This window comes from Xiphophorus maculatus, chromosome 20, assembly GCF_002775205.1.
Source record: "Xiphophorus maculatus strain JP 163 A chromosome 20, X_maculatus-5.0-male, whole genome shotgun sequence".
NCBI classification, from domain to species: domain Eukaryota; kingdom Metazoa; phylum Chordata; class Actinopteri; order Cyprinodontiformes; family Poeciliidae; genus Xiphophorus; species Xiphophorus maculatus.
The window spans coordinates 56505-72788 of record NC_036462.1 but is presented as its reverse complement, the minus strand read 5'-3'; the positions used below and the strand labels follow the sequence as shown (position 1 = coordinate 72788).

Genomic DNA, 16284 nt, shown 5'->3' with positions numbered 1-16284 from the left:
CTACTATTTTGCAATAATGAATAAGATTAAAGACAGAAGTGTCTTTAATCCAGGGCGCCCATTATGAATCTATGTCTATTAAAGACATAGATTGACCATAGAAATGGTCTATCTATTTCTATCTATGGTCAATAGATTGACCATAGAAATAGATAGATTGAAAGAAACTAAATTGTATTAGTCTTTTTAAGTAGACCATTGAAACAAATTATAACTCATGCAATTTAGTTTTACAATCACACAGGACATACTGAAATAATATCTGACTTGTTAGATGTTTTTTGTGGACCTGGTTGATTTAGAGAAACTATTCCCCCAGCCCATCAGTGATCATTTGACGGAGTCTTAAATATTATTAATTTCATAGGTAACGCTTTATTTGACAAGGTGTGCATAAGACTGACATGACACTGTCATAAACATGACATAACACCTGTCATGAACATGAAGGAGTCTTTATGAATGTCTATCACTGATGTCATGAAGTGTGATTTGGAATGCAAAGTTGCTCTAAAAGTTCCATTAAAAGTGCCAACTTTACATTAAAGTGTTGTTACTTACAAGATAATTATCTCATTATTTTGAGATACTATCTCATTATAATGATATATATATATATATATATATATATATATTTTTTTTTTTTTTTTTTTTTTTTTTTTTTAACAAACTGGCGGAAACGGGCTTCCATAAACCAGAGACATCTGACAAAAGACTAGATGCGTCAAGACAAGACGAGGACCCGACGAGGAACAAGGAACACAGGTGGGATTAAATACACAGAGGGTAATCAGGGAAACGAGACACAGCTGGGAACAATCAAGGGGTAGACAGGACAACACGGGACGCAATAGACACAGAAACCTCAAATAAACACAAAAACTCAAATCCCTACAATTTTATAGTCAAAATCCTACATCATAAAATTGGAGTTTCACTCCATTCTGTATCCTCCTTCAAGGATAAATGTTGACATTTTTCTTCTTCTTTTGCTGTACCACAGTTTTACCACCAATGATAGCATCAGCATGGTGCAGCTCAATTTATAAGAGGATAACATTTAATCTTTAAACAGTTACTGAGTGGGTTCATAAAAAAAATGCGCTAATCCGTCTATAAACTCTTGGTATTGTCAAATGTTAATATGTCATCCATAAACCCTTGGGTCACCTGGACACGTACAGCCCTGTGATGTTGTACGCCATCGACCCAGGTCTACCTTGTTGCGGCCGCCGTTGTAAAACATTTCGTGCAAAGACAGAGCGGAACATTAATCAAAGCTGAGCTGAAGAGCCAGGGCCTTTTTTTGGCCGCCGCCGATCTGTTTAGCACAACAGCACTTTTACAACAGGGTCCCCACTCTTCAGCATAATGGCATTGAAAGGAGGTGATAAATAATGGATTGAAGATCACTTAAACCTCGTGGAGCGGGTTACTGCATTCAAGAGATCGTGTGTTGCTGCTCAAATTACAAATCTGGCTCTTTTGGCGGCAGTCAGAAAGCAAAACAAGGACCTCTCCGATGGGGCCATGAAAGGGGGTAATGTGGTACAAAACATGTCGTCAAAACAACAGTTTAGACACTTTGTCTAAATGGAAAAATAACTGTGGGTGAAAAACATAATTGTAATCTGAAAGTTTGGGACTGCTTTGCATTTGTTTGATGGGAGGCTAATGACTTATTGTGTTTGCATTAATAAGCCTCTGGGCTGTGGCCCGTCATCTTAGAAAATTTGATTTTCCATAAAATTTGGTTCCTATTTCAATATACTGTATATTGCTGTGAATAAAAAAAGGTCTTCTGATTTTGCTTTTTTGTCATAAAGTTTTAGATCATCACACTAATTTTGATATCAGAAAATGTAAACAAAAGAAAAAAGTTTTGTATCTACCAAACCAATACACATCAGTTTGTGATAATGCAAAACAAATCCACCTCTGAATGGTTAAAAAAAGATTTTGATGTGGTCCTTTCAAAGTCCTGACCTAAAATCAGTTAAAATTTTAGGTCAAACAGGATATTTATGCTTAAATACACTCCAATGTGGTTGAATTAAAGCAAATTCAACCAAAATTCCACTACAATGATTTGGCTTTGCTTGATGGTAGCAGTTGCTGCCAAAGTGGCATTAGCAGATTTTACATTTAGTGGCGATTACTTTTTCACATACGATGTTTATCCCCCTTTATAAATATAAAAAATAAAATAAAACTGCATTTTGTGTTTATTGAGGTTATATTTGACTTATGTCAAAGCAGTTTCATGACCTGAAAGAAAACAAAAACAAATCTGATTTTAAAACCCAATAAATACACATTTTTCATACCTTTATAACTCTTCAATAATTTAGTTTACATCCAGTCAATTGTTTATACTTCATGCATGGGCGGAAATCCCAGGTTGGTTGCGGGGGTCCCGTCCCTCCCCCGCAATTTTGGACATGGACAAAACGAGGTTTAAAAATAAAGCAACAATTTACATGTTATAATTTAAATAACACACAAATTGCATTGTGAGCCACTACAATAAATCCATATTTAAGAGGAATTTTATCAAGTGGAATTATTCATGAGAGCTTGTTTTTATTTAGAGCCTCAAGTTTTTGTAAAGGTGTAGCAGAGATTAGGTTAGTGACACTGAATTAAACTTATATCTTTGCAAAATCTGAATTTTAGTTTGACTTCTATGGTGCTCAGTAGTTTGTTTACTGACCTGAGAAAAACACACATTTGATGTGCATCACCACTTACTAGTTATTTTTGGTCCTGCAACTTGAACATATTAAACACATTTTAAACCATATTTTACATTATATTTCACTGTAACTTTGCTGACCCCCCCCACCACCTCCAAAAAAAAAAATCCCTGTTTATTGTCTTCCCCAATAATGAGATGGGATTTCCGTATATTGACTTACTTTTTGTATGTAGCTGAAGTTTGAAACCTCATATTAATATTTATTTGCCCAATATTGTGGTAATCTTATCTATCCATATAGATAAGTAGATTACCGTATATATGAGGGGAGATAATGTGATCACCTCATAACTTTCTCATTGTGTGCTGCAGCTGCCTAACTTACTGCTGCCGCTCAGTGGTGAAACAACAAAATAGCACAGATTTGACAAATTGTTCCTGTGAACCAATTCTGTAAAGTCTTGCACACCCATGCTGTGACAAAGTTATATGCTTTAATGAAAAAAAAAAGAAAATAAAAAAATGATAAGCATCCTAATAATTGCCAGCGTTGCCAGTCCAACCGGAGATAAATAGCAAAGAGATGTGGAGTGAGATTAGATCACACTCCATATCTTAATGGGATCCTCTCACACGCTATTCCCATTAATGACCAAACCCCCAATTATGTAAATCAGAGAGCGGTCACTACCAGCCGGAACCTGAAGTCACGTGCATAAACACCAATGGTGTCAACAACGCAAAGAGTGCTAATTGGCGGCTACTTTTCATATAATTGCAGCAGCCTGGGTCGCGTCCACGCCTGACCCTGTCTTTGAGTGATGTTTTTTTCTCCCCAGCTCACAAACAGTTAATGGATCAATTAAGAAGGTGAACGACAGCGCCACTTCCTGCAGAGTGAAGAGTAGGTTGACTTGTAGCAAGAAAAAGCCAGAGGGAGAATTGGACTGAAACGCTCAAACCGCACGAGACACATGACCCAAAGACAGCAGCGGGGTTGACATGGAAACTGTCAACCTCGCTGGAGGTTGTCTTAAATCCTTTAAGTAGTGTCTAGGTAAATACAAACATGCCTCACTTTCCAGATTTTTTATTTGTTTTTTTACACCAGTCTCACATATATCAAGATAGAATACAAGGATTTGAGTGTAACAAAATATGCTAACAATTTTCATCTGTTAAAAGTTCAGTTGTATCATTTAAGACAACAAACAGAGAAGCAGCATCTTGTAAAACTCCAAATATCAAGTTTAATTCTAAAAGAGTGAGGAAAAAGTTTCATGTACTGCCTCTACCACAGACTTTGCCCACCCTCTATGACTAAGTTATGCCCTGTCATGTAGTCGGAGACATCAGATGCCAAGTAGACCACTGCAGCTTGCAGATCTGTCACTTGAGCCAGTCTACCAGCAGGAATATCTGACAGCCAGCGCTGCACCAGAGGCCTTAGATCCTCCGAGTGGATGAGAGGGGTGTCAACAATCCCCCTGAAAAACAGAGAAAGCCAAAGAAGGATAGATAGATAGAGAGAGAAACAGAGAGAGAGGGGAAGGAAAGGGAAAAAAAATCTACAATGAAATCAGAAGGCATCACAGCGCAGAGCCAGGAGTGACAGTGTTGTTTCAGAGGCATCACTTCGGCGATATAAATAAAACCAATTATCCCACAAAGAATGTGTGATGACATGGCACCATTGATATTTACCGCAGGTATGGGGGGGTGTTTTATTGACTGAGGAGCCCACAGGTAAATCTGGAGTAAGTTGCTTGCATCCGTTTTTACTTATGCTTAGGCATACATTTCTCAGTTTGAAACTAAAATTAGGTACAAATTTACCAGAAAATGTGTGTTGTTAGCTTCCATCTGAAAAAACATGTCAACCGGCACAATTAATGTGACAATGACTGAATCATTGTTTCAACCCATGGATATAGAATTCAAACGTATGGTTAAATTAGCACTTTCAAGGATTATGTGTGACACCCCTGGTTAACGTATTCCACCTCAATTATATTTCTCTTCAACCGCCCTGTTATCTGGAACCTCTCCTGGCAATCAGAGGTGCTGTTTTCCCTCAGCCAATTTTCTAGATAATGCAGCTTATCACCGCTGCGGCTAAAAAAGTTGGCAATAGAACCGGGCTCCAGTCTGCCTCACGAACGCTAATTGCCCCTCACACCCCTTCCTTTTTTATGCATATTTACCAACCATCACTTCAAAGAAATCAGCGGGCCATTGAGACACCCTATTCGCAAAAGGGTGGAGAGCGTGGGGAGAATTGGATTAGAGAGACAGAATTGCTTCTCTGCAAATTAAAATTAGCAAACAAGCCAATGATAAATAAAGCCAAGTGTTCTGGGCCTGGTTTGCCCAGAGCGGTCGGACGGATTTGGGCTGAGGATGCTCCGGTTAGGGTCAACGGAAGCAGGGGCTTCCGCTCTCATATTTTAACACACAGATGAAGAAGTCAGAAAACTGTGTTCTGCTGTTTTTTTATTCAAACAAGTTTCCATTGTTGCAGCTGCTTTGAGCAGAAAAATTAGAGCAAGCTCTCAGTCGACTCATCCCTCAAGACCTCGTCTAATTAAGCAGCGACGTGTTGTTCGAGGGCATAAATTAGCGGATCGCTCTCAAAGCAGAGCTTTGTCCTCTGATAGCAAAAACACTAATCACAGCTTTTGTTTAACCACCCAATTCTTCATGACAATCAAACAAGGTGAACAAGTATGTGAGGTGAAGAGTGGCAAACACTCACGGTGAGATGCAGTTGACACGCACTCCTCTGTCAATCCATTCAGTTCCCAAAGTCTGGGTCAGTTTGACGACTCCAGCTTTGGATGTGTTATAGGAAATCTGCTTCTGAGGATGGGGCACTGCAGAGAGGAAAGAAATGTTTATAAAATTAAGTCTTTACAAGGAAAGACTGGGAATTTTTTTTTTTTAATTGAATTAATTTATAGCCAATTCCAGCCATCAAGCCCAATGAATGTCTAATCAAAGGTTATAATAAAACTTGAGTGACTTGATGAATAAAATAGGTTTTGTTTGTTTTGGTCAGTGAGCGTTTTCTAGAATCCGAAAATTGTTTAAATCACATTAAAATCTCAAAACAACTTGCAAAGACCCCTTTAACTACATCAGGTATTTTCTTGCAGGTTGCACACAGCATGACTATGAAGGTGGACAGGACCGTCATGTTAATCAAATTCCTGCTAAACTTGCCGAGGAGATCTCCCCAGAGAACCTAGAATATTTTCACTCTTGGTTGTCACGTCTAGCTGATTTTGTACGCACTTGTCAGTGAGGAAGCTGAGGGAAATATTCACCTCAGCTTTGTGTTTAACTAAAAAAAAAAAAAAATCTCATCTGAGTGTTCTCTATGAGCTGGACTCATGTTTGGTCCTGCTGAACTACTGCTGCGGCTTGTATGATTTCCCTCGCTGAAGCGAAGCAGATGCGGAAACAAGACCTTGTTCAGAGTGTTGCTGACTTCTGATCAGCTCAGTTGGAGAAGTGACGCTTTAGTCCCAGTGTAGCACAAAGCGCAGATTTATCAACCTCATGTTGATAAATCATATTGACATATACTGTACATTCAGTGTATCACAGATGAATATCTCATAATTTAGGTGCAATTATAATAAATAATTTTATTATTCATATGCAGTTAATTGGGACCACAGGCAGTGTATGTTTTTTTCACATATATTTATCTGCTTGATGTGTGATGGCACAATGAGGATCCTCTGTTCAGCTTGTTTAATATTATTTTAACTGAAAAGAAAAGAAAATGCAAATAAATATCATTATTATCATTTAAAAGGTTATGGATAAGAATATGACAGGACATCGAGAAACTCTAGTGCTCCTCTGACCTAGAGATTCAAAACTCGTCTCTGTCCTGCTCCCCCAGCCATGCACCAATCAACAAGCAACCAATCAACAGCTGACCCCAAACCAGCCCTGTCTGGCCATCCTGATTGGAACCACAGCTCTTGATGTTCCAGGGTGGGACCAGGCCAATGCAAAAACGCTCAATCCGGCTTTGAAGCCAGGACCGAGCTTAGCCCCTTTTGCAGTACAAAAGAAAAACATTGTTGCCACTTTCTGGAGCAGCTTGGTTAGTTTGTTTGGAATCACTCAAACAACACATTGTTTTTGGTGGGGGTTTTAAAGTGAAAAAATCTGGAGTTGTTTAACTGGGTCCTCCATTATTTTCTGTTCTTAAGTACACCATTGATAAAGTCTTATTCGATTGCTAAGAGAACACTTTGTTCAGCATAATCTTTAGCTCTAATCCAACACGACAAATACCAACACAACGTAATATATATTTTTTTAAAGAGAATGGGATTCTAATATTATACTAATGTTAGCACATTCCCCCATTGATAGGTATGCTAATCGCCACAACTGTGTTAGACTATGGTAAATTGAAATTTGGAAACCAGACAAAGCGGAAGATTTGTTTGATCCCAGCATTTATTCAAAGATGGTGTCAGTGCCAAATATGTGGGTGAAATTATTTTTCACTTCATAAGCAACAAGTACATCTTACTTCAGCAGGAAATTAAATTGTTACCTATGCCTGAGATTTGGCCAACTTGAGAGAAAACTAGATATTAGCTTTTTCTTCTTGTTTCTACTACACATATTAATGTATACATTATAAAATATAAATGCAATATAAATACACAATATAATATATTGTTGCCATATGGAGTTAACAACTCTAAATGAGCATTTGCTGACATTTTGTTGTACAAAAGTAATATTTCTCTTGATTTGTGTATAATTTTTTATTTAACTTTCTGTCAGTGAGCATTACACAGTAAATTGTTTTTTTACTCAGTGCATGTCCAGTGGGACAAAATGACAATATGAGCAACAGCTGGACAATCCTTGGACTGGGGACAGTAAAAGGCCACCCCAAAATGTCAAATTTTGTCACAAGTCATAATGCCTCAGATGTCGCAGGTTCTGTGGGAGCATGCCATTGGCATGTTGGATGTAGGGATGTCCACCAGAGCAGTAGCTGCATGGCTCAATGTCCATTATCGGACCATAGGGCATTTAAGAGTTTGTTTCCAACACTGCAAATCGACCTCATTCTCGTCGGCCACGTGTGACCACTCCAGTACAAGATCACCACATCCGGCTCGTCCATCTCTGGGGTCAGCTAAGACCAGCAACACACACAGTTGATGAGACTATTGGTCTGCACAACAGATGCATCACAGGGAAGGGGTTTGGGTTAGGGTCAGACTGTCCATAGCTACGTACTGTATGAGAAGCCAACTTGGTCAAAATCAAATTCCTCAACCTGACCCCTATCATGTTCAAATGACTGCTAAGCCGCTACAAATGGCCATACCACAATGTTATCAATGCCGATATGAAGATCAGTAATTACTGAAAATATATTTTGAGTTTCTCTAAATATTGCGTAACCCAAATGTTCATAAAACTCTTAGATGTCACATGGGGCATTTATACTTTTGTTCAGTGTATAGTAAGACATTTTTGGTGTGCAAACCAGGGAGTTAAATATGTTCTTAGTGGCGGTCCCATATATTTCTAGATTTTAGCTTTCAGCTGCAGTACTGGCTAACTTTCAGTTGCTAACAACACTAAATCTAACATATGCATCATAGCTTTCAACTAGCGCTAAACTAGCTTCACAGTTTTTTTAATGAGTCTGGACTGAGTTTCTTTATTTCCAGGTTAATTTTGAATATACAAAGGCTCTTCATGACACACATTGAGATTTACAATGATTTACAAAACACAAAAACAGTTGATTTTCAAATCTTTTGTAGACTTAAATATTTTTCTAAAGAGAGCCAACAGCATGCTGGTGCTTCTGGGCATTACATGAAAAGTTTTTTCATTTGTTGATGGTAACTCTGTGGATGAAGTCATGTAAAATTAATTGCTCATAATGCCCAGTTATTCTATGTCCTCAGCAACAAAAGTGGGGAGCCATTTGTTTGCCCTGACCATCACAGATGCTGCACACTGCATGGGATGCCGGGACAGGAGCTCATTTTCTGCTGGTTGATTAATCATCACAAGGAAGGCTCCAAGTTACATACAACTTTAGTAGTTAACCTCATCACCCACTGATCTGACTGCCAAATGGTTTCAGTGTGAGACCGGGATGATAAATACCAGCCAGCTGTGGAGAGGTAAAAAAGAAACCCGTCTTGGGAAATAAATGGTTGGGAGCATTCAGCTTATATTATTCAATCAAAAAATGTGCATGCTAGAAGTAAAATATTTTGAAGCGATGAAGAAATAAATGAAAGGATGATGAAAAAAGAGATGTATTGCGTGGGGAATGTCGAAGGGAATAGTAGCAGCGGGTTCGGGTTGGGCCAGATGAGGCTGGGCAAGGACCTGAGAGGAGCAGGCGAGAAAGAGCAGAGCCCACAGCTTACATGCATATTGAAGGAGAAATCCAACTTATCAAGACAGGAAAGAGAGCTCGCAATGCCTAACAGCACTAATCCTAGCTCAAGACCTGATGATACGGCTCCAAAATATCATTCAGAAAATGCCTTCATCCTTTAAATAAATGTGCATTGATGTTTTTCACCGACTTAAAGAACAGTAATCCCCCAAAGAAGGGAAAAGGAGGCCAAAGGCAGCGCGTTCTCTAAAGCCCTCTTTAACATTCACCCAGCTACTTACTGATCCGTTTCTGGGTAAAAACACGCTCTTTATCGCGCACGCTTACATTTTGAATTCTTCCAAGCAGATAAGAAGTTCAAATGATGTACTCATCTGCCCAGAATGAAGCTGCTGTTGTAGAGCGTATTAAAATGGAGGCGATTTGTGCAGGTCAGAGTTAGCGAGCCACAAATCCATCATGAAGATCAACACATTGCCTAAATTCTGTAGAAATTTAAAATAATAGATTTCTTTTTTTTTTTTGCTTTTGTTGCATGAATGTTTTGTGCTCAAACAAATTTTACTATTGAACACAAATAATGTAGGAATTGCAAAAATACAACATTACCAAAAAATGCTTTTGTCAGGATAGTGCGGTGTGAGTGATGAGGCTGACGCAGAGGACCTAGTTTTAGGAAGTGAAATAATGAAGTTTCTAAGAATGCAAAGTCCAATAATCCCAAGCAGCACAGCTGAGCTCAACATTGGTAGCTACTGGTAAACGAATGGACAGCAAGACAGACTGGAACAACACATTTGACAAGGACCCGACACTGACACAGACACACAGGTGACATTAAACACCTGTGTAGGTAAATATAAGGTAATCAGGGAATGAGACACACCTGGGAACAATCAAGGGGAAGACAGGACAACACGGAGAATCAGAAGACACAGAAACTTAAAATAAAACACACAGAAAAACTCAAATCATGACACTACCCACCCTCAAGGTTGGCTCCAGATGCCCAGACAAATCCAAAAACAAAAAAACAACAGGGGTAGGTGGAGGAGCTCTGGATGGGGGGCCAGAGTCCAAAATCAACAAAAAACAACCCAACCAGGGTGGGCGGAGGCGCAGGAGGTGGACTGTCATGAGAGGTCCGGTGGGAGTCTGTGGCACAGAAAGTGGACCCCACGGGGAGGTCCGGCGGGTGTCGGCGGAGCAGCCCCGACCAAGGGCGGCAGCGGACCCCTTGGTGGAGGTCCAGCGGGCGACGGCGGCGGTTCCCTGGAGGCAGCTCCCTGGAGGTGGGTCCGGAGGGCGACGTGGGTGCAGGAGGTGGATCCCTGGAGGCGGGTCCGGCGGGTGATGTCGGCGCAGGGGCCAGACCTTTGGAGGCCATGAGGAAACCCTGGGACCTCCGGGAGGCGACAATGGAGCTCTGTGACCACCTGGAGGTGACGAGGGAGCTCTGGGACCACCTGCGGACGATGAGGGAGCTATCGGACCACTAGGGGGTGACAAGGAGTCTCTGGGAGCACTAGGGGGCAACGAAGAATCTCTGGAGGACAACGAGGAGTCACTGGGGGCAGAGACTTGGAGGGAGCACTGGGAGGCGGAGACTCAGAGCGAGCACTATGAGGCGGAGACTTGAAGGGAGCACTAGGAGACAGAGACTTGAAGGGAGCACTAGGGGAAGGAGACTCTAAGGGAGCACTGGGGGCACTAGGGGGCGGCGAGGAGTCACTGTGGGGCAACGAGAAGTCACTGGGGGCAACGAAGAGTCACTGGGGGGCAGCGAGGGACCACAGGGAGAGGGATCAGGAGGACCACAGGAAGAGGCAGAAAACCCACTAACGGCGGCAGATAAGCCACTAACTGGGCAGAAGACCAGCTAACGGGGGCAGAGAAGTCACTTAGAGGGGCAAAGACAAGAGAAGCAGTGTCGGCGAGAGGTGTGGCAGGTTCCAGAGATGATGGAGCGGAAGTCCGGCTTAGGAGGCAGAGGGTTGCCAGTCATGACAGCTAGAGCTGTCTGGTGTTCCCACTCTGCCTCCTGCTGCAGCTCCACCAACCCCCAACTGCTGCTGAGTTGGGCGGACCAGTCCTCCAGCACCAGGAGTAGCCTGATGGCGACCCCGAGACGTCTATACCCGAAATATGGTTTCGCTACAGTCTCTATAGTCCTTCATTGTAGATGTTAGTTTCTCCCAACGTACCGAGTCCATGTTGTCGATATAATTTCCTTCTCTTTTGCGTGCCTCACCGTAGTTACTTGTGGTCGGGTCCTTATGTCAAGAAAGTGCAGTGTGAGTGGTGAGGCTGACACAGAGGACCCAGGTTTAGGAAGTGAAATGATGATTTTAATGAAGTTTCCAGGAATACAAAGTCCAATAATCCCAGCCAGCACAGATGAGCTCAACACTAATAGCTGCTGGTAAACGAATGGACAGCAAGACAGACTGGAACGACACATTCAACAAGGACCCGACACTGACACAGAAACACAGGTGGCATTAAATACACAGGAGGTAATCAGGGAACGAGACACACCTGGAAACAATCAAGGGGAAGACAGGACAACACGGAGACTCAGAAGACACAGAAACTTAAAATAAAACACACAGGAAAAACTCAAATCATGACAGTTTTAATGTGAAAGTCTAATGTGGGTGAAAAAACCAAATGAAATAGGCCTTGTGGAGGAAACTGATTGCTAACAAGCCCATTAACTATAGGCTTTCTGAAGGTTTTACTAGTTTAATTTAAGACTTTTAAAGATCTTTTTAAGAGCATTATGAATGAAATTTACAACCTATATAATGGCAAAAGTATTTTTAGACTTTCAGAATGCACCTAGTCTTGTATGGGTTGGCAACATAGTGAATGAGGGGTAAAAATGAACGTTGCCCAGCCAACTGGCAATAAATTTGCACTTAACCCAAATTTAACTTTGTTGAGTTAACCAGCTCAACAAAGCTGGTTAACTAGTTAGCAAAGGCATATTAGCAGATAGTTATAGATAACCTCAACTGCCTCACAGAATGCAAGATGTCTACGGAAATGTTAGGCGAGATTACATAGTCCTGCCTTAAAATTAAGAACATGTGATCAATGTATTTAAGGCCAACTTAAATTTCTTATATGAATGTAACATTTTAAGTCCATAATTTTAGATACATGAATTTAAGGTTTCTTAAGGATGCATGGACATTTCAAACTAGCTGTTCCACCCTTGGTAGCAATAACTGAATTGGACTGAATTCAGCCACGTTGGTGGAGAAGAATTAAGCATGAACAGTCTGTTTGAAGTAGTGAAGTTTGAAGTTTGAAGACTGCAGCCTTTGCAGTCAAATCTAAGTCAAGACTTTTACAAGACCATTCCAAAACCTACATTTAGTTTTTTTTCAGAAGAGGACTTGCTTTTGTGTTTTGTATCAGTCATTCATTCATTTGATCACAGTAAACCTTTAAAACCCCGATGCAGCATGTCATGTGCACACTACCACTCTTCCAGCACCATGTTTGACAGGCAGTATGTAAAGTTCTACCTTTGAATCAACAGTCTACAGAATATTTCTTTACACAACTCTTGGGTGTCACCAAGATGCTTTCTGGTAAATGTGAGCTGGACCTTTATGTTTGTGCTGGTCAACAGTGGTTTGGATGTCATCAGTGCTTGACATTTTTGCCCATTTCCTCTATCTTATTGCTCAATCATTAACTCTGACCTTTTATGCAGCAAATGAGACCTTTCATTCTTTTGTAATCTACTGGACTCATCAAACAATGCTGTCCTGGAGTAATTTTTGTATACCAGCCACCCATGAGAATATCTATTACTGTTGTATGTTTTCTTTTTTAAAAAAAGTATCTCTCTCTGTTTGTCCCAAAGCTTAAAAAAGAACCCTTTCCAGACTGATAGATATCAATGATTCTGCTTCTAATCTGTTTTTGTTTTTTAATTCTTTTATATCAGGGCTAGCCTGGTAAAAACTAGCTCAATGTTCTACACCTTGTTCTCAATAGCCAAGGGTCTATAGTTGACATTTGGCCGTGACATATTCGACCATGAAGTAGGCTGCAATATGAAGCTTACCAGTTCTGTGCTGTAAACAACAGCACATACCCCACTGAGAAAAGAGAAGTTAAAGCCGAACAATGCGGCTGTTAATGAGAACTCTAATATATGGAACTGAACGAATTGAATAATTTCATTCACTTCCTCTGCTACCATTGCTTCAATTACAAGCATGCTGCAATTCCAAAACAGCGCAGAAAATTAGTAGAACACCTTGAAATTCCACTGGAGTAATTCAGCTCAATGGGAGAGATTCCAGACAGAGAACTGAAGGGAGATGAGAATCGAAGGGAGTTGTGTAGTACATCAGGGCACAATGTGTCGCTTTCCAAGACACTTTCACCTACTTCATGTTGTCATTGTATCTTCATTCTATTGTATCTTCACACTGGGCCAGTTTGGTTTGGTCTTTTTTTCCTCTTATTATTTGAAATCATTATCTAAAAACATTTTCCCCTTTACTTTGCTTGATATTAAAACATTTTTTGAAGCATATAAAAAGCAGAAGTCTTTAAAGGGGCAAATAATTGTGCATCACATTAGATACATCATGACTGAGATACATCATGACTGAGGAAAGGAAGAATAAAACTGTGATGGTCAGAAAGTGTGCAAGTGTGGTGATACCAGGGCACACACGCACGCCCACCCCCTCACACACACACACACACGCACACACGCACACACACACACATACACACCCTTTGTTGAAGCAGATGGACAAAAAGCTGTCATTGTGCATTTTAATTGGACGTTTACGGCTGCATTTCCAGCTTCCACTCGGTTCATTCGGCTCCCATCTGATTACACATTATGACAATATTATAACAGATGTCTGGAGCGATAAAGTGAATTCCTGAAGGGCTGGACATAATGTGGGCAATTGATCATTTTCTTAAAGCAGCCTCTATTTACCAGCATGCTCATGTATTACAGATTGCCTCCTGCAAATAGGGACTGGTAGAGGAAGTGAAGGAGGGGGGACCCATATGGCACACCATTTTACGGGGCCAATCCTTTAACCTTTAATTTTAACTGCCAATGAACTGTTGCACCAGGCGTGACTTTTGCTAGGCCCTCACCAAAACTCTCAAAGTATCTTACGCTGCTCATGCAAGGCCCGCAGGGCTCGTATTGGCGTTTCTTTTTTTTTTGCCTCTGCACAGGAGCCCTCCCCTCCCAAGTTGGACCTCAGATTGTCTTCCTCATCCGCTGCAAGGCTCCAGAGAGAGGGGATGTTTGCTATGATGCAAAAGTGCCTCGGAGAAATGCAATCACGACACTTTGTGCTTTTCGCTGGAAGCGGCGGTAGATGCCTTTGGATCTCAATGGAGCGACTGAATTTAAGTGAAAGCTGCCTAATCTTGTTAGCGACAAGAACCTTGTAAATAATAATACTAAAAAAACCTGCAACAAATACCTCCTTTCTACTGAGTTTGAAGTGTACACCTTTCCCTTTTTCCCCTCCTTTTCTTGGCCCAATGGCTCACGCCAAATCAAGAGATTAAATGCTGACATTGAGGAGCTCCAGAGAGAAAGAGAGGAGAATGCAATCATTACTCACCTATTATACTGGCCATGGAAGCTGTGTTAATAATCTTTCCGTATCCTTGCTTTAACATCACTCGACCAGCCACCTAAGGTGAGGATTCAGAGGGAAGAGACATGTTATTACTACAGACCGCACTGAGAGGCTGGAAAACGTGTAGTTGATCACCGGAGATAGGAGCGTATCGGATGTGCCCAAGGAGAGCTGAGGATTTGGAAGTTGTGCATTTAGATATGCAGCTGTGGGTTTTAACTTTCAAAGCTAAAAGTTTATAAGTAAAGATGAAATATGTGAGTATGTTTATTAGACGTGGGCTTTTATTGTGATAAATGTCTCATTGTGATAAGTTTTGATATATCGCCATCACAATAAATTCCACTTAACAAGGTTTAAAATTTCCCAAAATGTGTTTTTGTCTAGATTATTTTTTTGCTATTTTCTCCACACTTTTTTTTTCCATAGGTACAACAGGGAAGTAGGGCCGCTGTAGATAGAAGAAAAAAGGAGTACATTTTCGCCAAAAATCTCAGAAATTTTCTCAAAAAAATTAGGAAATTTCTGAGCTTCAAGTTGAAACTTTGAGAGAGAAAAAAATCAGAAATTTATATATTAATCTCTTAAACTTCCTAGAAAAATTTGGAAATTTTCGGAGCTCATAAAGTCGGAAATTTTAGGCTTTTGGAAATTTCCAAATATTTTTTCTATAGGATTTCTGAGATTAATGTTTTTTTGATGGAAATTTATTCTTCCTTCTTTTTCTACAGTACACTGGACCTAATGCACCATCATATACAAGGTAATCATTAAATATTAATAAATGTAAAAATATTAGTGATCCAAATCACTTCTTATGTGGCTGGCATCCTAAAGATGCATATTACAAATTGGAATGTTTTTCTAGAGCAGTATTTGTGTTTGTGGGGCTATAACTGTGTCATGCTACACAGTTACCTAAAAACAAAAGACAAATAAAAGAGGAGTACTGTCACTTTTATCCTTAGCACGATTGTACCACAAAAGTTTGTGATAAAACTAATTATACATTGCTCAATCCTTGTCATGATCTGTGTTTTTCTGTGTATTTATTTCTGAGTTTTCTGTGTCCCTGAGCCGTACTGTCTCCCCTTGATCATTCCCAGATGTGTTTCGTTTCTGTGATTACCATCTGTGTATTTAATGTCACCTGTGTGTCTGCATCCTTTTCGGATCCTTGTCAATATGTTCTTGTCCATGCGTGTAGCCTGTTGCTACCAGTGCTGAGCCCTAGCCTTCCGCTTAACTGTGCTGCCAGGTTTCTTGGACCTTTGGAATTTATTTGAGCCTATTTTCATCATTAAACTTCCATCATTCATCTCATCTGGGTCTGCTGCGTTTCCCTCACCGCTTCCACCACCACAGCTCATGACAATCCTAATGCTGATACAATCCATTTTCATCTTTGATTTCTGATGTTGTACAGACTTATGTGTGATAACCCAGAGTAAAAGAATATTTACTCCGCATTGACGAGGGGCACCGGTGTATTACTCTATGCTTCAGACAGTCTAAAAAAACTTCCA

General features: G+C 40.5%; 1 protein-coding gene across 1 annotated transcript in view; it reads right to left on the bottom strand.

Annotated features, from left to right (window-relative positions):
• Positions 1 to 3771: 3771 nt before the first annotated feature.
• The window catches only part of LOC102222561, a 45229-nt gene continuing 32716 nt past the window's right edge, over positions 3772 to 16284 (bottom strand). Inside the window, exons 9-11 of the mRNA XM_023325108.1 lie at positions 14741 to 14813; positions 5454 to 5571; positions 3772 to 4185 (exon numbers count right to left, since the gene is read on the bottom strand). Of these exons, the coding sequence (XP_023180876.1) occupies positions 3990 to 4185; positions 5454 to 5571; positions 14741 to 14813 (387 nt within the window). The 3' untranslated portion in view covers positions 3772 to 3989. The remainder of the gene's footprint in view (positions 4186 to 5453; positions 5572 to 14740; positions 14814 to 16284) is intronic.